The sequence below is a fragment of the Gymnoscopelus braueri genome (genome assembly GCF_963280865.1).
Source record: "Gymnoscopelus braueri genome assembly, chromosome: 15".
Lineage (NCBI taxonomy): Eukaryota > Metazoa > Chordata > Actinopteri > Myctophiformes > Myctophidae > Gymnoscopelus > Gymnoscopelus braueri.
In genome coordinates this window covers 18,339,539-18,364,747 of record NC_137620.1, presented here as the reverse complement: position 1 = coordinate 18,364,747, position 25,209 = coordinate 18,339,539, and the positions used below count along the sequence as shown (strand labels likewise).

Here is a 25,209-nt window from a genome sequence, read left to right as displayed (position 1 = left end):
TCATCTCCTCCTTGTGTTTAAACCACCCACCCACATGCCAACCTACATGCCAGGGTTGAGCTTCTAGAACTGCTATTTTCACTCTTTTGATACTTTTAGAAAGAAAGAAAGAGTTTAGCTCATGTGGACAAATTTGGAAACTTTTTTTTTCTTTATCTTGTAGCTTGTAGATGAGCAATTTTCCGCAAAGATATTTAGTGTAGATCTAAAATGGGTATATAGTAGAAACTCAATACAATACAACCAATTGAGAATATACATCAGCTACCCGCCAATGAAAGCTCACTCACAGCATTTTCTTTTTTTACCTAAGTGAGTTTTTTACATGACAGCCGAACAAAGAAAAAAGTGGTTGAAAAGTACCACTACGTCACCAGGCCTTGGTGAGTGGTGACTGACACAGCACCAGGTGAATGAGGTGGTTGTCCTCATGGTCCAAGCAGTCAGACAGGACGATGCTAAACTGCAGGGGCTCACAAAACCCAAGGGCTGGGTTAGGATTAGGAATGTACAGTAGAGGTTATAGGCTTAGGTGGGTTACTGATTACTGCATACAGGTCTTGTGCAGCGAAGATTGCCGATCTAGATTGGCTATTATAGGCTTTGGGTTAAAAATGGCAAAAATCGGCATCCAAAAATGTTGGTGTCCTCAAAAGTATAGTAATACGCTACGTTCATGCAGGGTGGTTAGATTCTAAAAGGTCACTCGCCACAGGAGGAAATTTAAGTTTGAAAATCGATAAATGGAATATTGAAAGGACTATCATCACATCATAATATTGCAAATTTCATTTATTTATTTAAGGAAATTAAAAATAACAGCATGCTTTCTCACCTCTCACATCCATCCAGCTCTCTGGTGAGGAAATTACAAACAGGTCTCAAAGTCACAGATTTTGTCAATTCTGTATAGGTTATAAAACCCAACAGCGCTTTTTTAAAATAAAAATGTCAATTTCCTGTCAATTTTATGATTCAGATTTGGAGCAACAAAGGCACATCTTCATAGTGACCAAACCTAAAGAGGCACTTTTCTTTTTGTTTAAACCGCAAAGGTGGTTTTATAGAAGATAGACACAACAATTTCTCGTAATTGTTTTTGTTTGTTTGTTTTTGTTAATTGCCAATTTCATTGAAACATGTCATCTCAGTATTATGAATTCATGCCTGTTCCGATTTTAATGTTACTGACATCACAATGCCACCCCCTACTACAAAAGGGCCTATTTTTGTAAGGTTGTTGTGAATTATGTATTGACCTCTGGCTCCCTCTAATGTCGTTTGTGTGTCACAGTAAGGTTGTAAAGTATATTTATTAACTGACCTCTGGCTCGCTTTCATGACTCAACTAAAAACAAACTGCCTTAGGTTTTTCTTAGGAACACACTGGGATGTTACTGACTACTTTAGATATTTATCACAATGACTTTAAGCTTTTTTGAATACTGGAATATTATATCAAATTGAATGCATTGCAACCAGTATCTAATAACCTATACACTGTAGCCATGTTGAATGAAAATAAAGAGACACATAGCAACTGAGGTTCATCATAGGTGACTTTGCACAGTCTCCCCACTTGGACCTTGAACTGATCTAAAAATATACAAAGAAATAGCTGCACACTTGTAGCTCCAATACAATACTTTATTTTGGGGCGGCATCACTGAATGGTGAGAGAGCCTGCCTGGGGAACCCCAGTCCCCAGCTGTCACACAAAGTTTCAGCAGTTAAGCTGCCCTAATCAGAACTACAAAAGTATGACTGCACTGCTGAACAAATACTCTATTGCAATGATTACTATGGTAATATTATAGAGCTATTTAACACTTATTTTAACAAAGAAAATATCACTTACATCACTGTTTGAAATAAACTTTACTGTTGGAATTATTGGGAGAACAATTAATTCAGATTAACTCTGAAGAAGAGCTTCAGCATTGTTATAAAGAAATAGTATGACATGCCTTACGACCATGTAGTACAGCCAAATAACCATGCATAACTTTTTTCCCCCAAATGGCTAAACTCTAAAGTAAACTATGCTGCCCATCATAGTGGTGTGATTATTAACTGCAAGTAGTCGTGGCTACAAGAGATCAATAGATGGCAGTGTGGTGACCAACTGGGAAAATTCACCATTTCTTGTTTGCCAACCCCAAAGAAAAATACCAAGACAACCAAGTTGGTTTATTTGGGAGTCTTCCCCGTTTACTTTAACACTATGATCAAGCTGCATAATCCAATTTCATGGATTAAACACAGACTGGAACAATACAGAAAACACAATAACAACCATAGTGCTCACATCGATTCATCACAGTAGTAACTTTTGTGTGAAGGCTGCATAATGTTTCGGTTAAATAATGATGAGTTCAGTTCAATCCATGAGCCATGATTTGAGTTCAACAAAACATTCAGAAAGCACGCACATCCAAACAAATTAAATCCCAGGTTCTGGCCAGAAGAAAATAGAGAAAAATAGAAACCACACACTGGATCAAGCTTCCAAAATGTCTTTAATTAAAGAGTTACCACCAAGGTGACGTTTCACAACGCTCTTCTCAGACAAAGAGATCATACACACATAGCAGGGCACACACCTTCAAATACCCACTGAAGTCATATGACATCACTTGACCTTCTCCCAAAACATTGATGATGAGAACACAGTGATTAAAACTTTGGGGAAATTACACCACAATGTAAAATTACACCACCGTGTACTATACAAAAGAATCATAAAATACCTAGTGACAGCGTGTTGAAAACATTAAGATGCAAAGCACGCAGGCAATAACAAGAAGAAAGAAAGAAAATACTAGAAAAAGTGCTCCTCGGAGCACAGGTCTCCGCCAGGTCAGGTAAGTTATTGTGGCCTCCTGGTGGCGCTATAATAGGCCAATGTGAAAAGGGTGGCATTTCTTCCTCGGCCTACTGGGAATGTGAGTGCAAATTTTCACGGAAATCGCACGCCACGTTCATGATTTCAGACATTTTGTTCAAAACGGACCAATCCTGCAAACTTTGGAAGTCAACCTTAGCCAATCAGGATGGAATATGAAATATCTGACAGATGCGTCTTGATCACATGACTATAGAGATACAGTGTACCGATGTGCGTGATGTTTGGATAAAATCTGAAGGATTAATATCCAAAAATGTATTTGACATAAGTCGGCCTCCTGGTGGCGCTGTAAAAAGCAGATGTGAAAAATGCAGTGCAGATGTTTTTCCTTGGCCTCTAGGGAGTAGGCGTGCAAAGTTTCACGCAGATCGGTGCAGTTATAGTTAAAAATGCAAATCGGCCTGTTATAGCGCCACCATGAGGCTGATGTGAAAAGTTTTAAGTGCCATTTCTTCCTCGGCCTAGTGGGAATGTGCGTGTGCAATTTTATGGAAATGGCAAGCTGCGTTCATGATTTGAGGCAGTTTGTTCAAAACGGACCAATCCTGCAAACTTTGGATGGTAACCTTAGCCAATGAGGATGGAATATGGGAAATCGGACAGATCAGGGTTGATCACATGACTATAGAGATACTGTGTACTGATTTGCATGAGGTTTGGTTAAAAACTGTAGGAGTAATGGGGAAAATTGGGTTTTGCACAAATCGGCCTCCTGGTGGCGCTATGACAGGCCTATGTGAAAAATTTGAGGCAGAGGTTCTGAATTGGCATCCAGGGAGTGTGTGTGCACAGTTTCGCAGCGACCGGGCCAACGGTGCCTGAGATTTGGTGGTAACACACAGACAGGACACACGGACGGACGGACACACACACGGACACACGGACGGACGGACGGACAGGGGCGAAAACATACTCTCTCGCCATGCCTTTCGGCCTGGCGGAGACAATAAAGAAAATATAAGAGGCACCCTTGCTAGTCTAAATGAGGCGGTAATAATGAAGAAAGCAATGAATAATACCACAATACAAAATGTAGAAAAGATTTGTATGACCCACAAGCTGAATAATATAAAAACAATACAAACTTGTGTTGCAATGTCACTGACAGATTGATATCATGATTGAGTGTAAATCCAAAATGCCTCTCTTTTGAGTAACAACAAATTAACATCACCTCCATGACAGGGAAGTGTGACCTGTTATGTGCCCAATACTTGAGAGATAACACATATTAGTGTGTGAAATGTAATGCCACTGGCATTGTAATGTTGTATTTGTGTATGGTAGATTCATGAAGATTATCAATCAATCAAGTGTCAACATTTGGTGGGTTTCAATTAAGGGATTTTATACCTAAAATTCAGTTGTGAGCTCTTTCAGTTCATTCACAAATTCTTGCAGCTTTTCAACTTCCTGCCTGATTGACAAGACAAATCTCATGGTTTCTGATCTGATGTTTGCTTTTTCTAGATCGGCATTGGGCAGTAACTCAGCATTAGAGTCAGCCCTATCTGTTACTCGTCCAGCCTCCTGTGCCTGCGCCTGCCGAATGTGATGTATTTCTTTGGCATCCATGGCGATAAAGAAGACGTCGACGGCAATGAACAAAGCGGACAGCACCCCCGTTGCCACTTCCGCCACACGGACTACCCTGGCTGTCTGGGCAGCTACTCTGCCCAGTCTCCCCACTTGGACCAGTCGCACCAGCTCCGCAATTCCACCCAGGCCTCTCCCGGCCCTGGTGCCGATCCTCGCCAGCCTCTCTGAACTCTCAACGCCACTCTCTGAGTCAGGCAGCTCTTCGTTCTGCCTGAGCTCTAAGCCCTGACTGATTTGATGAAGAGACGTCACCACCGACTTCATCTTCTCGCCGAATTCTTTGATGACGCTTTTGATGGCCTTGCGATCACTGGACTCATTCACCATGTTGGTGATGTTTGATACGCCGGCGGTGGCACCGCCAGCTACAGCCACACCGACACCGACTCCAGTGACGATGAGAGAGGCGCCCAGGGTAAAGGGGGCCAGGATGAGACCCACGATGGATGTGATACCTCCTGCTGCTCCGATGACCCCGCCTGTCAGGCTGCCGATGGTGGTGCCTTGGTGCACTTTTTCCAGACCATCAGCCAAGGTCTTCAGCTTGTCCAAGTTGGCCTGAAGTTCTTCTACAGTTGCTTTACTCTGAGAGAGGGAGAGAGAAAGGGTTGCTGTATTGGTGAGAGGAATGAGGAGCTTTGACGCAGACAGCAAGACAGACAAAATGGAAGGGTGACAGGTGGAAAAACCTTTCTCATGAGGAAACACAGGATGAAAGGCCTTCCCAGTATTTCACTGGCTGCAGGTCTTGACCCAGGGTCTCTCTGGAAGATGTCTTTCAGTAGTTGGTGGAGGTCTTGGGAGAAATGCAGTGGGAGCGTTGGATATTCCCCTCCCAGTATTTTGGGCATCAGTAGTTTTGTTGTGTTTGCAGAAAACTGTTTGGAAATAGTAAAAGCATACATTTATATATATATTATATCTTTAAAAAAAAGAATTAATTAATGATTAAATTGAAAACATTCATGGTCCACTTACTGCCAAATCCAGTGTGCAAAGCTCGTACAGTACACAGCCTAAAGACCAGATATCACTGGAAGGCAACACAATATATAAAGTCAGTATTATTTAATATTGCCCCTTTCAAGTAATTTTCACTTTAGTAATTTTCACAGTGTATGGCTAACCAAACATCTTTGGTTAGCCATACACTGTTAAAAATGTAGATACACAGATCTATAGTCCTTGGTACCTTTTGGCATTACATGTGCCATCTGTCAAAGTTTCAGGACTTGTGCAACTTAAGGCAGCATTCTGCGAGGGAGCGGTGTTGGCAGCATCCAATCTGTTGAATGAATTGATACTTTGATAATTTACTGAATGGTTTCGCGAAATTATGTTTCTAATTCAATATGTACAATACCTCTCACTGAGTTCTCCAAATCCTCCCAAACATATGGTTCCAAATTCTGTGAGGAGTATGCTCTAAGTAAGACATGACAAAAGAGAAGACTGTGAAATCAATCATATCATGTCACTTGTATGTAGCATATCACCCGTCAAGGATCCAACCAGCAAAACCATACACCAAAGTAATTAGTTTATCCACCAACAGGTGGGGTTAAATTGTATTGAAAGCTGATAAAAAATCAACAAACAACTTGGCACAAGTTTAATTCCCTCGAGGTGTTTGAATAAAAGATACAATAAAGGTGGCAGTAGCATCCTGTACACCCCACCCTCCCGGATATGCAAACTGAAACGGCTCAAGAAGGTTTTGGGTGTTGTCCAAAAGTTCCCGTTTTATAAGTTTCGTTTTTATGTGTTTCGCTTTCCTCACCGTCGAAACAGGTTGCCCGTGCCTGCCTAAATATAAAGTACTTGAAGCCTTCAAGTTGAAGGACACTTCCGCTACGTACTGGCATTTTTATGTTTTTAATTAACTCTTTGAAGCCGTGCACCGGGTAAATCTATTATTATTTGTAATTGAGTTTTGCTTGCATTCTTTCTATTTTGATGGTCAGGGCAACTGGCCTGCAGTATTTCATGACCTTTGGGTTGGTTATTCTCTCTGTGGGTACTGTGCGTGCAGGTGTACGTGCAGGTGTGTGCGTGTGTGGTACCTGGGGTGAGATGTCTTTGTGGAGGAGATCTCTCTCATGAATGCCTTTCAGAGCCATGCAAGTTTGGACAATCCACTGTAGTATCTGTTTAAAAAGTAACAAGTGCATGAATATCTGTGCAACGTGGCTGCAAAGAGTTTCCAAAATGTCGATACAATATGAGATCATCCCATTTGCCACACAACGATTTTGTTTTAACTTTGGAAGTAAGGGTTTGGTTGCATCCCCTATAATAGACAGTTTTCTTGGATTGGAAACATTTCAACAAACATTTCATGTCCAAGCTTATGCTGCAGTACAGAGGCCTACAGTATGTCACACAAAGTAATAGTTGATTTATGTATGTATTATTTTCCACATGTCAGGCTTAACCCTACTGTATGTAACACTAACACTAATCACTAACCCTAAGCAACACATGGAAATTCACTCACCGATCCTGCATATCGTCTCTGTCGGGTGGAAACCTCATTATGTCAAAGACAGCTACTTTTCAGGATTCAAATTCAGAAATAGCAGATTGACAGGCTCAAAACGTGTCGTTCGCACTGCATTTTGAGCTTGTGGATCTGCTACTGTTGATGCTTTTGTGTGATGCTGTAGTTAGTATGATCAAGTACTAGAATGTTAATTTACCAAAAAAATGAAAAAATAAAAGAAATATGGAGTTAGGAGGTTTCTGCCTGACAGCAACTACTGTATATACACATATTTATCTTTTATCTACTATGATACATGGCACAGCTACTGTAGTTTACCTGGTTTTCTTCAAATGAACCTCCAGACATTTTCTGTTCCTGAATCTTTTGAGCAAGATTTCCACCCAGGCAATGGTCCATCACAATGTAGAGACAGTTTCCATCTATTAAAATTTAATTTTACATTTTGAAAGGCAAACATTACATTTTTAACATATATGCACAATTATAATGCTTAGTGCCAGTAAATGCAGTTGCAGTATTTATATTTACTTTACTTAGTTTCATGTTGTAAATGACAACATGAAAAAAGTTTTCCAAAATATGTGTAAAAACTGTATCTGCCTCTCAGAATTCCCATGGGTAACATAGAATTTGTTTCTCCTGTACTGCTGTAGATTGTACGGGTACTGGTTGATGCTTTAACTGAATAAAATGTTAATGTAAGCTTACCCTCTTCAAAGGATTTTCCGTAGCTCACAATATGCAGATGGTTTGCATCTTTAAGCTTATCAGTCTCGGACTTGATCTTCTGATAAGTGTCATCAGGAACCTGTTGATTAAAATGTGATGAACATTCCATTATTTCATGCTTTGGACAATAGGCCATAACGTCACAAATATACATTTTGTTTCTACTTTGGATGATTTTTTAAATAATATAACCCATCCATCCATCCATAATAATTGAAGGTGCTGAATAAAAATGATTTTTCAAAAGTTCAAAAGTTCTGAACATCTGATACTATTCAACTATAGTCACTACAATACTCAAGCATTTTTATTCTATCTTATTATATTTCATCTATCCTTTTCTAAGACATCTTAACAGTTCAATGAAAGACGTGGGGGACAAATTCACAAGTGTATTATGTGGAAATTTGAGTATATATTTGGTCCCTAAGGGATTATTTGGATCAAAATACTATAAAAGTAAAGCATTACAACAACAAAAAACTAAGTACTATCTACTAAAATACAACTGTGTTTCACAGGTAAGAGCTGCTATGAGGACAAAATAGTATAAAAGAAGATACTGTATGAGTGAGTTGTTATGATGAGTGAGTTTACCCCTTAACTCTATGGTTTACCCTGGTGTTGTTTAGCATTAGCACTTAGCAGGCTAACACTAGAACACAGAGACAGTCACTGTGATTAAGTGAGGACAGTGAAATGTCTACTATCACCAACACCAACATAATCTGTGCAGTTTGCTAATAAAATGTTGGTGTTTTGTGGAGGACCCACAGGTTGAGAACCACTGAACTATGATTTACATTTTGTAGGGTAGAAGAATATAGCTTTGGAGGAACTAACCTGTGACATTTTGACCTCTTTGATGACAAAGTGGTCACCTTCCTTCGAAGTAGCAACAACTCCTGTCTCCGTGTTAGACTGGACGGTGTAGCCTTGCCTCTCATAGACACTTTGCGTTTTCCCCATCTCGATGTCTGATGTACAAACTTAATTTCTGAAAGGCTAACACTAAATGTGTGTGTAAAATGGGAGGGCCATCTAGTCTATTTATACTAGTTGGACAGCAGGAAAAAAAAAATCACTTTCACTTTTCATTCTTCTGTCACCTTGAGAACAATTCCATTATCTCTGCCAAACAGTGCCATACATGACCAGTACTGAAAAGTAACTAAGTACATTTACTTGTAAAGTACTGTATACATAAGTACAATTTCGAGGTATTTTTTTTACTTTACTGGAGTATTTCCCATTTTCAATATTTTTACTTCTACTCCACTAAATCTCAGAGGCAAATATTGTACTTATACTCCACTACAATTACGTATTTGAAAACTTTAGTTACTAGTTACTTTGCAGATTTTGATTTTGATTACAAAGCATACATTAACAACCACTTCAACACTTTATCTACAAGCTCACAACACGTCGCGATGAGACGCATTGTGAGCTTGTAGATCTGCTATTTTCAAAAGATTTCTATTTTGAAAACTTTTGAAAGGGGACATTCTGCCTGACGAGTACTTTTACTTTTAGTACTTTAAGTATATTTTGATGTGAACACTTCTGTACTTTTACTCAAGTAAATTTTGAATACCGGACTTTTACTTAAGAGTATTTTTACCTTGTGGTATTATTACTTTTACATAAGTAAAACCTACTTTTTCCACCACTGCAATTGGCACATCCCACATGACAGCACAACGAAAGCAGACAAGTCCCTACACAAAAAAAAGAAGTGCCAAAAAGTGATTGTTTGCCAAAACTGATTGCCCAGTTCATTAAGCCTACTTATGTCAACAGCTTTTTCATTTACTTTTTACCTGGATCAAACAGTCATTATAACCAAAGTCAGGCCCTGATAAGCAAAGTCAGGCATGTGTGTCTTTATTCAAGGGTTGAAGGTCCAAGGTTTCTTCACTGCTATATTGTGTACAGGCACGCAGGGGTCATCAACATGGCCGTACACGGACAAACGTGTACGTGGCGAGACTTTATATGTCGATTTTATTTTATTTTATTTATTTTGAAAAATATATAGTCTATATATTTTTTTTGTTTGAATAATGTTAGTGACTCATAAAGTGTCGGAATGACATGCTTATTGATATGTTGCAGGAGATTTGTGGTATAGTACATGGTACTGTACATGATTGCATCAGGTGAGGACAAGACAGCTAGAAGTCATGTTTGATAATAGCTACCTTAATGCCCTGAAAATAGCAAAATGTGTTTTATCCTTTGTTGGAGAAACCTTTTTAAGACAATGGGTTCATGTGGTGTGGTCAGACAATTAAACTAGGAAAATATCAAAAACAGATCTGTTCAGAAGGATCCATTTGCTACAAAAGCAAAGGAGGGCAGAACTGGACAAATAAAGCTTGTTGAAAAAGATTTTCACCATTGAGCGAAAGTGTTTCAAAGTGTCCAAAAATAACAGTATATAACTATAATAATAACACTCCATAATCATAATCAGTGGAAACCCATGATCCACAGCCTGGGGTCCACAATCACCATCAGACCTCCAGCTTATAAATTTGCTCACCTCTGATTAAAGCTAGGAGCCCTTGCATGAAAGTAGTTGTGACACTGCATTCCTTTCAATTCTGTCATGCCCTTTATCATTATCTAATCACTCATCATGTTTGACTCTGACCTTTCTTTTTCCATTGTTCCACATATCTTACATGCAAGGTCTAAGACTTTCTCATCGATAGAGCATTTCTCATCAAGATATCCCCGTAATGGAAAGAAACCACAACTATCGAAGCTACCATACCAATCCAAAACATAGTTTTGGATTGGTAAGGTAGAACTGGTAGAACTTGATCTCCTCCTGACCTCAAGTAACACTGTCCTCTGAAAAGCCAGCAATCTCTACATTAACCATATGACACGCACCCACTCACATCTGCACCTAAATGGCCCTTTGCTCATGTAATGTGTGATGGAAGCATGCTGTACTGAAGACCCAATTATTGAAATCCCAAACACGGAATAGACTTTTAATGCCTGTCTTAAGGTCCTTACACACCGGCGAATGTGGCGAATATACGCAAAATTCGGACTCGTTCCGAATAATTAAAAGACGCTTTTTCGCTTCGCTTTTACGCTTTTTCGCGCCATGTACGCTTCCATTGACTTTATAAGGTTTTTTAAAAAAGCTTATTATTCGCACGAAAAAATCGCCCCGGTGTGTAAGGACCTTTACTCTTTGCCACCTGGCAGTCTTATGGTTTTCTTCAGAATAGGTAACCTCTTTAACCCTGGCATCTCCATTTTGAACATGTCATTATAGGCCAAGTAAATACATAAATAATTAGAATAAATTCTGAAATGTTTCAAAAATACCAGATCTACAATCTCTCAACATGTCATGATGTAATGTGTTGTGAGCATGTAGATTAGCTTTTAAAACAATGGCTTATATTTATTTGTGGCTCAGTGGTTAATGCAGATATACTATCATTGTAAAATGTATAGCACATTGGCATAGACAATATGGCACATTTGGAGTTCATTATGTATTTCTGGTATATTCTTATTTTGTATGTCTGGTAAAAATAAAATATCAATGAAAATGTCCACAAACTGGCATGGTGATGAACCCTGGACTAGGGCGATTACAAATTTAAGTTGACGATTAATTATCCCTCAAATAATTGCAATTAACGATTTAATTGTGTTTCTGTCGTTGAAGATTTATGGAACATTATGAATAAAAATTACATTTCTGTTTGGCTTTTAGCTTTCGTAAACAAAAGTTGCACAGGGCAGATATGACAAATAAGAAATAACACATATTTAATTAATTTATACTTAAAAAATAAACATTAATAGTGGAAATAGCCGATCTATAAGCTCAAAACGCGTTTTGAGCCTAGATCTGCTATTTCCACTATTTTTGACATTTTTTTAAAATATATGAAATGTTTTAACATGGAATTGATTATGACGATTATGGCGATTATGCAAAGATAATTGCGATTATATAAAATAATTACGATTATGTAATAATTGTGACAGGCCTACCCTGCACACAAGAGTATTACTGTGATTTATTTAGGCCTATTATTTGAGGCCACCCTCAAAATTGGAGGTCCATTTGAATTGATTCATTTCTTAAAGATTTATTTTGAAAATAGCAGATCTACAAGCGTTGCATTGAGACGCGTTGTTAGCTTGCAGATCTGCTATTTTCAAATAGCCATGTATAGGTTTTAAGTGTTCATGGGGGATTTTGGCAAATTCTTGGGGAGAGCTACCTACACGTTTAGCTGTATTGCTCATTCCACGATTGGACGATCCTTACAAGTTATACCCATTTTTATGGGTCACAGGAACCAATGGGAAACAGTGGCATAAACCAATACATTATACATTGACCAGAAGGATATATCATAATCATACATTAGAGAAAATGTCACATGACAAAACGAAACACACTCACCATCCTTCACAGGGGTACAGATATCATGAAAATTGAGATAAAGATTCTGGCTCCGTGGGATGCTCACTCCCTGTGGGATGCCCACTCCCTTAAGTACATTGGTTCTTCCCTTGGTGGGTTCTCAGGCCCTGAAAGGTGGTCACTTTGGAGACTCATTTTCTGAACTGTGTAAGAGACACAGTATAATTCAGTAATAAATGGCAAACAGGCATGAGGAAAAATAACATAAAAGTTAGAATTAAATAAAAAATGTATGTTCTGCATTACTCATAAAGTGAAGAGAGGAAGCAAATAGAGTAGGGGTAGGTGACACACGTCTTAAGCCAGTCAGTTTGCATACAGTATATTATATTTTATATTATTCATTTAATATTGCCCCTTTCAAGTAATTTTCACTTTAGTCATTTTCACAGTGTATGGCTAACCAAACATCTTTGGTTAGCCATACACTGTTAAAAATGTAGATAAACAGATCTATAGTCCTTGGTACCTTTTGGCATCACATGTGCCATCTGTCAAAGTTTCAGGACTTGTGCAACTTAAGGCAGCATTCTGCGAGGGAGTGGTGTTGGCAGCATCCAATCTGTTGAATGGATTGATACTTGTCTTTGATAATTTACTGAATGGTTTCGCGAAATTATGTTTCTAATTCAATCATACATGTCTATCATGTCACTTGTAATATGTAGCATATCACCCGTCAAGGATCCAACCAGCAAAACCATACACCAAAGTAATTAGTTTATCCACCAACAGGTGGGGTTAAATTGTATTGAAAGCTGATAGAAAATCCCTAGGTGGGGTTGGTGAAAGGGCCTACTCTGTGTGGAGTTTGCATGTTCTCCCCGTGTCTCCTAGGGTAGTTAATACCCTCACAAAAACATGTAGTAATCCTGGTCGCTATACCGCCTCCCCCATGACAGCCGGGGCACCTGATGGAGGGGAAGGGAACTGGTTGGAATAACGTGTTCCTTCCCGCGCTACGTCCTACCAGGGAAACTCCCCCCTGTCAGGTGACAAGAAGGTCAGTTGGCTCTCATGATAACATTTTTAAAGAGAAAGCTGATCAACAAACAACTTGGCACAAGTTTAATTCCCTCGAGGTGTTTGAATAAAAGATACAATAAAGGTGGCAGTATTATCCTGTACACCCCACCCTCCCGGATATGCAAACTGAAACGGCTCAAGAAGGTTTTGGGTGTTGTCCAGAAGTTCCCGTTTTATAAGTTTCATTTTTATGTGTTTCGCTTTCCTCACCGTCGAAACGGGTTGCCCTTGCCTGCCTAAATAAAAAGTACTTGAAGCCTTCAAGTTGAAGGACACTTCCATTACATACTGGCATTTTGTTTTTAATTAACTCTTTGAAGCTGTGCACCGGGTAAATCTATAATTATTTGTAAATGAGTTTTGCTTGCATTCTTTCTATTTTGATGGTCAGGGCAACTGGCCTGCAGTATTTCATGACCTTTGGGTTGGTTATTCTCTCTGTGGGTACTGTGCGTGCAGGTGTGCGTGCAGGTGTGTGCATGTGTGGTACCTGGGGTGAGATGTCTTTGTGGAGGAGATCTCTTTCATGAATGCCTTTCAGAGCCATGCAAGTTTGGACAATCCACTGTAGTATCTGTTTAAAAAGTAACAAGTGCATGAATATCTGTGCAACGTGGCTGCAAAGAGTTTCCAAAATGTCGATACAATATGAGATCATCCCATTTGCCACACAAGGATTTCGTTTTAACTTTGGAAGTAGGGGTTTGGTTGCATCCCCTATAATAGACAGTTTTCTTGGGTTGGAAACATTTCAACAAACATTTCATGTCCAAGCTTATGCTGCAGTACAGAGGCCTATGTCACACAAAGTAATAGTTGATTTATGTATGTATTATTTTCCACATGCCAGGCTTAACCCTACTGTATGTAACACTAACACTAATCACTAACCCTAAGCAACACATGGAAATTCACTCACCAATCCTGCATATCGTCTCTATCGGGTGGAAACCTCATTATGTCAAAAACAGTTACTTTTCAGGATTAAAATTCAGAAATAGCAGATTGACAGGCTCAAAACGTGTCGTTCGCACTGCATTTTGAGCTTGTGGATCTGCTACTGTTGATGCTTTTGTGTGATGCTGTAGTTAGTATGATCAAGTACTAGAGTGTTAATTTACAAAAAAACACAAAAATTAAAAAGAATATGGAGTTAGGTGTTTTCTGCCTGACAGCAACTACAGTATATACACATATTTATTATCTTTTATCTACTATGATACATGGCACAGCTAGTTTACCTGGTTTTCTTCAAATGAACCTCCAGACATTTTCTGTTCCTGAATCTTTTGAGCAAGATTTCCACCCAGGCAATGGTCCATCACAATGTAGAGACAGTTTCCATCTATTAAAATTCAATTTTCCATTTTGAAAGGCAAACATTACATTTTTAACATATGCATATATATAATGCTTAGTGCCAGTAAATGCAGTTGCAGTATTTACATTTACTTTACTTAGTTTCATGTTGTAAATGACACATCCACATCCTAAAAAGCTCAGGCTTTTGGAGAAAAAAGTTTTCAAAAATATGTGTAAAAACTGTATCTACCTCTCAGAATTCCCATGGGTAACATAGAATTTGTTTCTCCTGTACTGCTGTAGATTGTACGGGTACTGGTTAATGCTTTAACTGAATAAAATGTTAATGTAAGCCTACCCTCTTCAAAGGATTTTTCGTAGCTCACAATATGCAGATGGTTTGCATCTTTAAGCTTATCAGTCTCGGACTTGATCTTCTGATAAGTGTCATCAGGAACCTGTTGATTAAAATGTGATGAACATTCCATTATTTCATGCTTTGGACAATAGGCCATAACGTCACAAATATACATTTTGTTTCTACTTTGGATGATTTTTAAAATAATACAACCCATCCATACATCCATAATAATTGAAGGTGCTGAATAAAAATGATTCTTGAAAAGTTCAAAAGTTCTGAACATCTGATACTATTCAACTAGTCACTATAATACTCAAGCATTTTTATTTTATCTTATTATATTTCATCTATCCTTTTCTAAGACATCTTAACAGTTCAATGAAAGACGTGGGGGACACATTCACAAGTGTATCATGTGGAAATTTGAGTGGTTATGTGGTCCCTAAGGGATTATTTGGATCAAAAGACTATAAAAGTAAAGCATTACAACAACAAAAAACTAAGTACTATCTACTAAAATACTACCCCCGCCCCCCCTCCATTTAAAACATACAGATATGTATTTCTGCTAAAAACTGTTTTGTGCCTGTGACAGTAAAAGGACAGCAGAGGGCGCTGTGAGGCTTAATGAGTGACTTCCCTGCTCTTACGTGAAACAGGAAATAGTATTCAGATCAGTCAAGACAAGACATCAGTCAGACACTACAAATGTAATTGTAAACAGTATATTTCAACTGTTTCACAGGTAAGAGCTGCTATAAGGACAAAATAGTACAAAAGAAGATGTGTATGAGTGTGTTGTTATGATGAGTGAGTGAGTTTACCCCTTAACTCTATGGTTTACCCTGGTTTTTGTTTAGCATTAGCACTTGGCAGGCTAACACTAGAACACAGAGACAGTCACTGTGATTAAGTGAGGACAGTGAAATGTCTACTATCACCAACACCAACATAATCTGTGCAGTTTGCTAATAAAATGTTGGTGTATTTTGGAGGACCCACAGGTTGAGAACCACTGAACTATGATTTACATTTTGTAGGGTAGAAGAATATAGCTTTCGAGGAACTAACATGTGACATTTTGACCTCTTTGATGACAAAGTGGTCACCTTCCTTACCACTAGCAACAACTCCTGTCTCCGTGTTAGACTGGACGGTGTAGCCTTGCCTCTGATAGACACTTCTCGATGTCTGATGTAAGAACTTAATTTCTTAAAGACTAAAGGTCCTTACACACTGGGGCGATTTTTTTCATGCGAATAATACGTTTTTTTAAAAAAACCTTATAAAGTCAATGCAAGCTTCCACACCAGTTTCGCGGAGTGAAAAAAGCGTCTTTTAATTATTCGGAACGAGTCCGAATTTTGCGTATATTCGCATATTCGCCGGTGTGTAAGGACCTTAAAGGGGTAGTTCACCCCCAAAATAACTTTTTTTCTATTGATTCCTCACCACCTGGAGCCTTGAATTCATAGATATTTTTTAGTTTTTGTCACATTCCTAAGCCAATAATTTGATTTTAATAAATTTGTCCCCATTGATTCCGGTAGGAGACACAAATGCATTTGTGTCTCCTACCGGAATCAATGGGGACAAATTTATTATAATCAAATAATAAAGGAAGGAATGCGACAAAAACAAAAAAATATCCATGAATTCAAGGCTCCATGGGGTGAGTAATCAATAGAAAAAAAGTTATTTTGGGGGTGAACTACCCCTTTAACACTAAATGTGTGTGTAAAATAGGAGGGTTATCTAGTTGGACAGTAGAAAAACAATAAATCACTTTCACTTTTCATCTTCTGTTACAGCTACCTGTCACTTAACAATTAGTCCATTATCTCAGCCAAACAGTGCCATAAATGACTTGGCACCAAAAAGGTTAAAGTTCTATATTCAAATAGTAATCATTGCTACAGAGCGTTTGTTTGGTCACAGGGGTCTCTCCAGCTCTTTAGTAAACAGAATATAGTACATTTTCAGGTAGGTGACAAAGTTTAAGCCAATCAGGAGAGAGCACTGAAAATGCATTTTCTGTTTAATAAAGCGCTGGAGAGACATGGGAGACTCCTTTTACTGAACAAACACTCTATAACACTCTATAGCAATGAGTACTATCAGAATATAAGAGCTATTTAACACTTATTTTAACAAAAGAAAATCACATACCCTACCTTTAAGAGTTTCTACCTTGTGGTATTATTACTTCTATGTAAATAAAACATTTTACTACTTTTTCCACAACTGCAATTGGCACATCCTGCATGACACCACAATGAAAGCAGACAAGTCCCTACACAAAAAAAGAAGTGCTAAGGAGGTCCATTTGAATTGAGGTTTTCATTCCAAAATCTTTTCTTAAAGATTTCTTTTAAAAATAGCAGATCTACAAGCGTTGCATTGAGACGCGTTGTTAGCTTGCAGATCTGCTTTCAAATAGCCAGGTATAGGTTTAAAGTGTTCATGGGGGATTTTGGCAAATTCTTGGGGGGCGCTACCTACATGTTTAGCTGTGTTGCTCGTTCCACGATTGGACGATCCTTACAAGTTATACCTCGTTGTAAAGGTGACTAATCAACGATAACAAGGATATAAAATACAATACCAATTGTTATTATTGAAGGGGAGAAATAATAAACCAAATTTAAGTTTCCAAACCTTTTTTGAGTTTATATTCCTGCTAAATCTGTGGTCCTTAGCGCCCTCAACTTCCCAACCGTCACTGCTGTACATGCTTACAGATATTACACACCACAATCTAATACACGCTATTGCAAATCACTTTTTGCTATTAGAACCAATCAATTTGTCTACCTAACACAGTTTCAGTATACATAACATTGTCATGACTTAAATTACTTGTAAGCCACTCTGCAAATAAACACTCTTCAAGGTATAAGCCTACAAGTGACCAAACATCTTGCACTTTTCCTTTTATACACACATCTCCCACATAAACAAGACGGCAATTCTAGTTGTATTATGTGTAGTTGTATCTTTTGTCATGCCTTATGTTACATGACAGGCATTTATTTCAAACACGAAATGCACTTAGTGTTTATAACATTTGTCTGCATTGTGGAGACAGTGATGCATCTTTAAGCAACATACAATTTTGGTTCCTTTTCTATCTTGTGGGGATACTTTATCCTCCCCCAACTCAGGATTCAGTATGCAATCACTATCACAGAATTGTAATGTTCCCAGCCATTATGCAAGTACAGACTGTATGCTTTGATGTGCCATACTTTACATTTTTTCTTTTTCTTAGTTTCCCAGGTGATTTACCTAAAAAGTGACCCAATTTAGCTGATACTACCCTGCACCTTTTACATCCAAATACAATGTAAAACACACAATACAGCTTGTTCGATTGATCATTTCTTCACAACTACTGAAGAAGACAGCGGAACACAGCTTTTACATGCCAATTTTTATTTAAACAAATTTCACACCACACAATATTTTACTAACATAGTGGTAAATTAAAATAGAATTTCACACACAGCACACCATGCACCCACCCACCCCGCCAAACCCCACACAACAATACGTAGTAAACAAGCTATGTTGTGGCGTCCATGACAGTGGCCTCGATCCTCCGTCACGACATCTACAAAAACAGATGGCAGGCATAGAAACATCTCACACATTAGTAATACATGAATACATTGTGACATTTGTAAAATGTACAACAAAAACTAAAATAAACAATACTCATGTTGTACTAACCTTGGCTAATCGACCTCCACACTCAGGTGACCTCCAAGGCCCACATCATATGGAGACCATTCCATTTCCATATCGGCATCTTGTGACCACAACAGAACAACAATTACAAATAGCCTACACTCTGCCTCATACACCCCACAAACATGAAAGCTGAAAGGAGGTAGAGCTGCCGCTTGGGGACCGGAAGGTTGGTTCCCAGTTCGATCACAGGCTGCCCCAAAGTTTTAGTGTTGGAAGTGTCCTTGCAAGACACTGCCTTACATGGTTTCCTCCGCTGTCGGGGTGAATGTAATGCATATTGTAAAGCGCCTTGGATAATGCCACTAGATAAATGCACAATTTACCATTTAGATCTGCTATTTTCATTACTTCTTAAACTTTTATTTATGGGAATTATTTTTTCATTTTACGAAATACTTTTGAAAAATGTTGGAATAGTTTTTAATTGATGAAAAGTTGTGATTAAACTTTTTAAAATATTTTGAAATAACATACATTTCTTTTAATGTAAGAAACGGGGGGGAAAAAGGAGATATTTACTTGCGAGTCGCGACGCATAAAAATGGGTCACGACTCACGAGAACCAATGGGAAACAGTGGCATAAACCAATACATTATACATTGACCAGAAGGATATATCATAGTCATACATTGGAGAAACTTTACGTGTCACATGACAAAACGAAACACACTCACCATCCTTCACAGGGGTACAGATATCATGAAAATTGAAATTAAGATTCTGGCTCCGTGGGATGCTCACTCCCTGTGGCATGCACAGTCCCGGTGAGATGTACACTCTCTGTGGGATTTACACTCTCTGTGGGATGTACTGTGGGATGCTCACTCCCTGTGGGATGCCCACTCCCTTTGGTGTGCATTGGTTCTTCCCTTGGTGGATTCTCAGGCCCTGATAGGTGGTCACTTTGGACCAACCACAGTGGCAAGTTTGGAGACTCATTTTCTGAACTGTGTAAGAGACACAGTATAATTCAGTAATAAATGGCAAACAGGCATGAGGAAAAATAACATAAGAGTTAGAATTAAATACAAATGTATGTTCTGCATTACTCATAAAGTGAAGAGAGGAAGCAAATAGAGTAGGGGTAGGTGACACACGTCTTAAGCTTAATGTCAGTTTGCATACAGTATAGTACATTATATTTTATCTATACACCTAAAGTAGGAATGATAGTTTACATGTTTGTTTTTACAGCCATTGCTATATTTGTGTCACTAGATTCACTCTGGCTCAATTTTGGACAATAGCTGTTAATATAATACATCTTGGTAGGCAACAAAAGCCTCAAGCTGGATGGCCCTAGCCGGCACAAAGCGTGGCCTCATGTCACCATACACATTGCATTGCATTTTATTTGACCTTGCTCTGACCACGCTGGTGCGTTCAAATAAACTGTTCAATAAATAAAAAAACAAGGAGGGTCGCACTCAGAAATAAAAGTTATTTTTTTCATGCCTCAGGAAAGATGACAGATGTTTCGGCTATCCAGTCTTCATCTGTATGGCATTGCACATTTGTATGATAAATGTTTCTGTATTCTGGTGAAAGCTACAGTAACATCCTGACTTTTGTAATGTTACTGTCCTGTATCGACCCAAACCTCTGAAGTGACCTTGGTGTCACCCTGACCTCTGAAGCAGGGTTTAGTGAATACATGAAGAGTGGGCACCAAAACATAGTGGGCCTGGGAGAAGAATACTGGGCACGGTGCACCAATGTAGAGTTGGCACAAGGAATACTGGGCACCGCAACAGAGTGGGCACCTGAGAAGTCTGGGCACAAAAACAGAATGGGCACTGGTGGGTACGTGAAGTATTACATTAAGCTAATCAGTGTGGGATTAGGGGAAAGACATGTTAGCTTGGCTGCAATTGACATTAATTGTCTCCGCCAGGTCGAAGGCAAGGCCGATACTATGTTTTGCACCCTGTCCGTCCGTCCCTCCCTCCCTCCTTCCGTCCGTCCGTCCGTCCGTCCGTCCGTCCGTCCGTCCGTCCGTCCGTGTGTGTGTCCATCTGTGAGCTAATCTGATCTGAATCTTAGCTCGCACATTGCCAATAGGCCACCCTTTTCACATTGTCGTGTTATTATAGTGCCACCCGGAGGCCGGGTTTCGCTAAACAATTTTATTGATATTGCTCCTACAGATTTTGTCCAAACATCACGCAAATCGGTACACATTATCTCTGTCATGTGATCAAGACGGATCTGTCTGATTTTTCATATTCCATCCTGATTGGCAATTTGCTGGCCCACAATAACCTACCTGACCTGTGCTCCTATAGGAGCACTTTTTCTTGTTACAATTGAATTTATAATATCTAGAATACTTCAAAGTAATCTTTATTCTATTAATCTGATTATCTAATATTGGGAGAGATGGCCTCTAATAATGAATGATGCGTCCGATTGCCGTGAAACTTTGCATGCACATCAACAACTTAACATGGCGTGTCTGTGCAATAACTTCATACAACATTAATCCCTCAACTTCTACAGATTCCACTCACCTCTATAATGATTGAATTCTGAACATTGCTGGCCCACAATAACCTACCTGGCCTGGCTCTGAGGAGCACTTTTTCTAGTTTTGTTGTTGTCAAAAATATAAACACAGAAATATTACAAAATATCAAGACAAAATACTTGAGGATGCTTGTTGTGCAGAGTTAAGGCAATAACATATTCATCACAATGTCTGGTTTTGGGGTTTGCACAATAAAATATTGTTTGAAACGTTCTAAATATGACAATAATAAAGCTTTAAATACAACAATACAATGGATGTTGTTAGTTAGTTGTGGATAGTTTGCGAATTTGGCACAAATGTGAAATGTATGAGTCCTTTTGGAATATGTGCTAGAGACGTGACTGAAGTAGTGTAGTGCCCAGTCTTGCTCCACAAATCCACATCTTTTCCCCCGAAAACAAACAAATAACTTTCAAACATTGGTCTGACTCAAAATGTGAATGCTAACATGGTCCTATCCACACAGACAGTATTTAATGTTCATAAAATAAAATACGTATATTTCTTAACAGAACATGAATATAGGACATTGTAATTACCTTAATCTTTCTCTCCGCTAATGTTACTTCCGCCGAATTAGTTACATTTTCGCCAGAAACAGACTATCAAATATAAGTGACTGACTATCATAAACGATACAGAACCTCCTCCCTGACAATAACGCCGACACGCAGTGTTTATTTTTGGACCACAATTCTTATATGAGACGATTCTAAGATGACCCAATGTTATTCTCCATAGAGAAATTACTTCCGCAAACCTGGGGATGAACGAGTGACGTCAGGACTTCGGTGCTCTATGGCAGTCAACGCTAGTGTAATCACTCTCATATAGACCCCTTAACAGACAACGTCACACTGGCTCCAACGTCATACTGGCTCCAATTGAAACCCATTCTGTCAGGTCTCGCTAGGACGTGCCTCACTAGCCAACACACAGGAAGGGGTTGGGCTGAAACCAGTGCACCCCAAAACAACAGGTTGAGAATTGATTGCATGAAACAATCACCTGTGCATCCAGTCTCAATGTTAGTAAGCAAATAATTGGTCCATTAGATCACGCTGTTAAATACGTTTCAATGCCCAATTACACAACAGTCTACAGCTGGGTAGCCCAGGTGGCACCAGTCTCTCAATCAAGGCCACACAGAGAGGGGAGGGGGTGAGCAGGAGCAGAGTCACAGCAGGCCAAAGACAGGGGCAGGGCAGCCAGAACAGGGTAGATCGTGACAGGGAGGGAGGGCAAGAACAGGGGCGCCGCTCAAGACCACTGGCCACAGGGAAAACGGAGATCCACAAGGGTGGGGTGGGGGGTGGGGTGTAACTGCCAGGGCTATGGCACTAAGTGGAGCAGAGGGCACAAGCAACAAGGCGCTCGGTGGCACTGGACCGCGGGGCACTGCGTCACCACCCGGGCAGACTGTACCCGAGAAACGGCCCACCATGCAGGAACCCCTGGTGTCGGCACTGGCGAGGGCGAGGGATGGACCTGCGAACCATCACCGCTCATCGAGCCGGCGCTGGGCAGTGGAGACCTCAGGAACACTGGGCAGCAGTGGGTACTCGCGTAGCAGGACACAGGAGGGCCAGGTAGGGAGAAAAGGTGAGGGCCCGGGACGGAAAGGTACCCGGGCAACGATAATGTACAATGTTTAGGCTAGGGGTAGGCTGAGTGGTGGACATTGCTCTTGTCTCTATGTGTCTTTATGTATGTATTTTTGTTTCTGTTTTTTGTGTCGTGTCAAATGTGTGTACTGTTTATGTGTTGCATACATGGCTGCTGGGTCGCAAGACAAATGTCAGTGTGAACTGACAATAAATTATTATCGTATCGTATATCGTATGTCCATGATGTCAGAACATTTTCTGCCGAGGACGACTCTCTCTGGAACCCGCCACCAGCGAAGACCAGGGGGCGTAACCCCATGGAACAAAAACACCCGGTGACCCGGAGAGTTTCTTGACACACACTCAGACACACCAGGAACGTGAAGACCACCAGACGGGGAACAGGTACAAAACGTTGAGAGGGACTGGTCCCGGTAAAAGTGTTATGAGTTTTAGTATAACTGTGTCACTATGACCTTATATTCCAAAACTGTGTTTATCAGCATGAGATGAGATCATATCACTGTAGCGTAGCCTCTCGGGGCCCTCTCTTTCTCTTTCCCTCTCTCCCTCGAAGGAAGTGATTCACTGACTGCAGGCAAACTATTGCTTTAATGTTCATATAGTGCCTTAATGATTTCATAAAGTTAGTCTTTTTTGGTCTAAACGATTGTATACTTTTATTGTAGTGCCAACTGGTAATAGCTAGGGCTTTAGGATGATGTCAATTGCCGTCAATGTCTGCTGGAGCAAAACTTAGTGTACCATTGCCCAGTTTCAGTCAAATTCTCCATACAGTAGGCATAGTTATCTATTCTGCACTCAAGATAGGAGTTTAGGGAGTATTTCCATTCCACAGAGATGGTCAGCAAGAGGGAGGGGGCCGTCAGCCCGTCCCCAACGATGGATCAATAGCGACTCCTTCTGATAACTTTTGATATTATAATGTGTAAAAAATATAAAATGCTTTGGAGGGAGAGAGAGCGGTGTGCAGACGTCTCGCCCTGCCACTGGTTCACACATGTGTCAGGGACAGATAATGCGACCAGAGCTCTGATGTACAGATGATTGGTATTGTATCATTCTGCGTTCAGATTATTCACAGGTTCATAAATAATTGTAAACTTAGACTTAAGGGTAATAAAATAATTGGATTCATACAATTGTAAATCACCCGTGTAGCGAGTCTTATTCAAGGGTATTAACTCCTCATTTCAACAGAATCCTGAAATCGCACCTTGGTTATTTCTGATGTACTTCTTAGACCTTATCTTTATGGTGTGAGGGTACAGTTGATAACATAACACCGGGTGAATCAACTTAAAGCAGCACTGATAAAAGTGCTCTTGCCTACTTCGGTCTCTCTAGTCGGCTCGCCGCTGCCCTCGGCACATGAGGACACCACAGCGAGCCACGTGTTCTGCTGGGTCCAGGAATGGCTTGTTCGTACCCATAATAAAGGAACACACAGGAAACCAAGAGTTGAAGTAGAATCGTACTCTATTCTTATTTCCACACAACAGCTCTAAGGTGTATTAAAGACGGGTGCCGTGATTTTCAGTGATCTCCCCCCCCCCCTAAAACATAATAAGATTTTTTTCAAAAAAGTGTACAGAAATTGTGTTTTTATGTGGACACGCCTCCAGTTCATTAAGTATACCTGGTTCTCACCTTAGCACCTCCTCCACCACCTTAGCACCACCCACCTGTCCTAGTCCCTCCTCCTCCTCATGCCCACACCTGCTGTGTTATGATAATGAGGGGGGGGGGGCATGTTTTTACTATGTCACTAAAGCGCTGTTTTTCTATTGGCACGTTTGACCCTCAAGGTTTCAGCCTCCAGGAAGAAACTCAAAGTAGTCAGAGAAGACATAAAACACCATAAAAACACCACCAGGGGGCTTAATAAAGTTCTATCAACCTCATAGACACATGAAAAACAGAAAAAGTGCAAAACCATGGCACCACCTCTTTAAGGACATAGTTCAATGTTGAAAATGAGTGGTATTCCCCTTTGAATACACAAGAAACATAAGTACACTTTCACAGTGGGATCAAACTGTAACTAGAACAAACTCCCGGGAAGGATCGACAACGAACAAGCAACCTAACTCATAACAGAACACTCATTAAAATACATTTCAAAGTCCAATTACACAGCCTATAGCTGGGTAGCCGAGGTGGAACCAGTCTCTCAGTCAGGGCCACACAGAGAGGGGAGGGGGTGAGCAGGAGGATCGTTGTGGCTAAATTAAATAATAACTAGGCCTAAACTAACTAAATACAGAAAAACTACAATTATTAACTACATAGCCTGAAAATGTATGATGTAAATGTAGCCCCTTTTACCCCTTATGACTTATGGGCAGGGCCCCTAAGTTCTTTTAACTTAAAAGTACCTAGCTTTTTTAAA

The 25,209-nt window shown here is 39.7% G+C and overlaps 1 protein-coding gene across 1 annotated transcript; it reads right to left on the bottom strand.

The window, feature by feature from the left end:
* Positions 1-2,500: 2,500 nt before the first annotated feature.
* Positions 2,501-8,758, bottom strand: LOC308102435 (uncharacterized protein). The gene is made up of 9 exons (XM_080452148.1): positions 8,586-8,758; positions 7,722-7,821; positions 7,329-7,432; positions 6,571-6,654; positions 5,871-5,932; positions 5,700-5,792; positions 5,486-5,540; positions 5,197-5,385; positions 2,501-5,092 (listed from the first exon to the last, which is right to left on the bottom strand). Exons 1-9 carry the CDS (start codon positions 8,709-8,711, stop codon positions 4,262-4,264), a joined length of 1,644 nt encoding a protein of 547 aa, XP_080308274.1. The 5' UTR covers positions 8,712-8,758; the 3' UTR covers positions 2,501-4,261.
* Positions 8,759-25,209: the final 16,451 nt, after the last annotated feature.

Bases quoted from the DNA above. Each gene is read 5' to 3' on its own strand.
- LOC308102435 (XM_080452148.1), bottom strand. From the start codon at position 8,711: ATGGGGAAAACGCAAAGTGTCTATGAGAGGCAAGGCTACACCGTCCAG. The intron at 7,822-8,585 runs GTTAGTTCCTCC...TTTAATCAACAG, and splicing joins AAGAGGTCAAAATGTCACAG to GTTCCTGATGACACTTATCA. The intron at 5,386-5,485 runs GTAAGTGGACCA...ATTTCCAAACAG, and splicing joins TTTGCACACTGGATTTGGCA to TTTTCTGCAAACACAACAAA.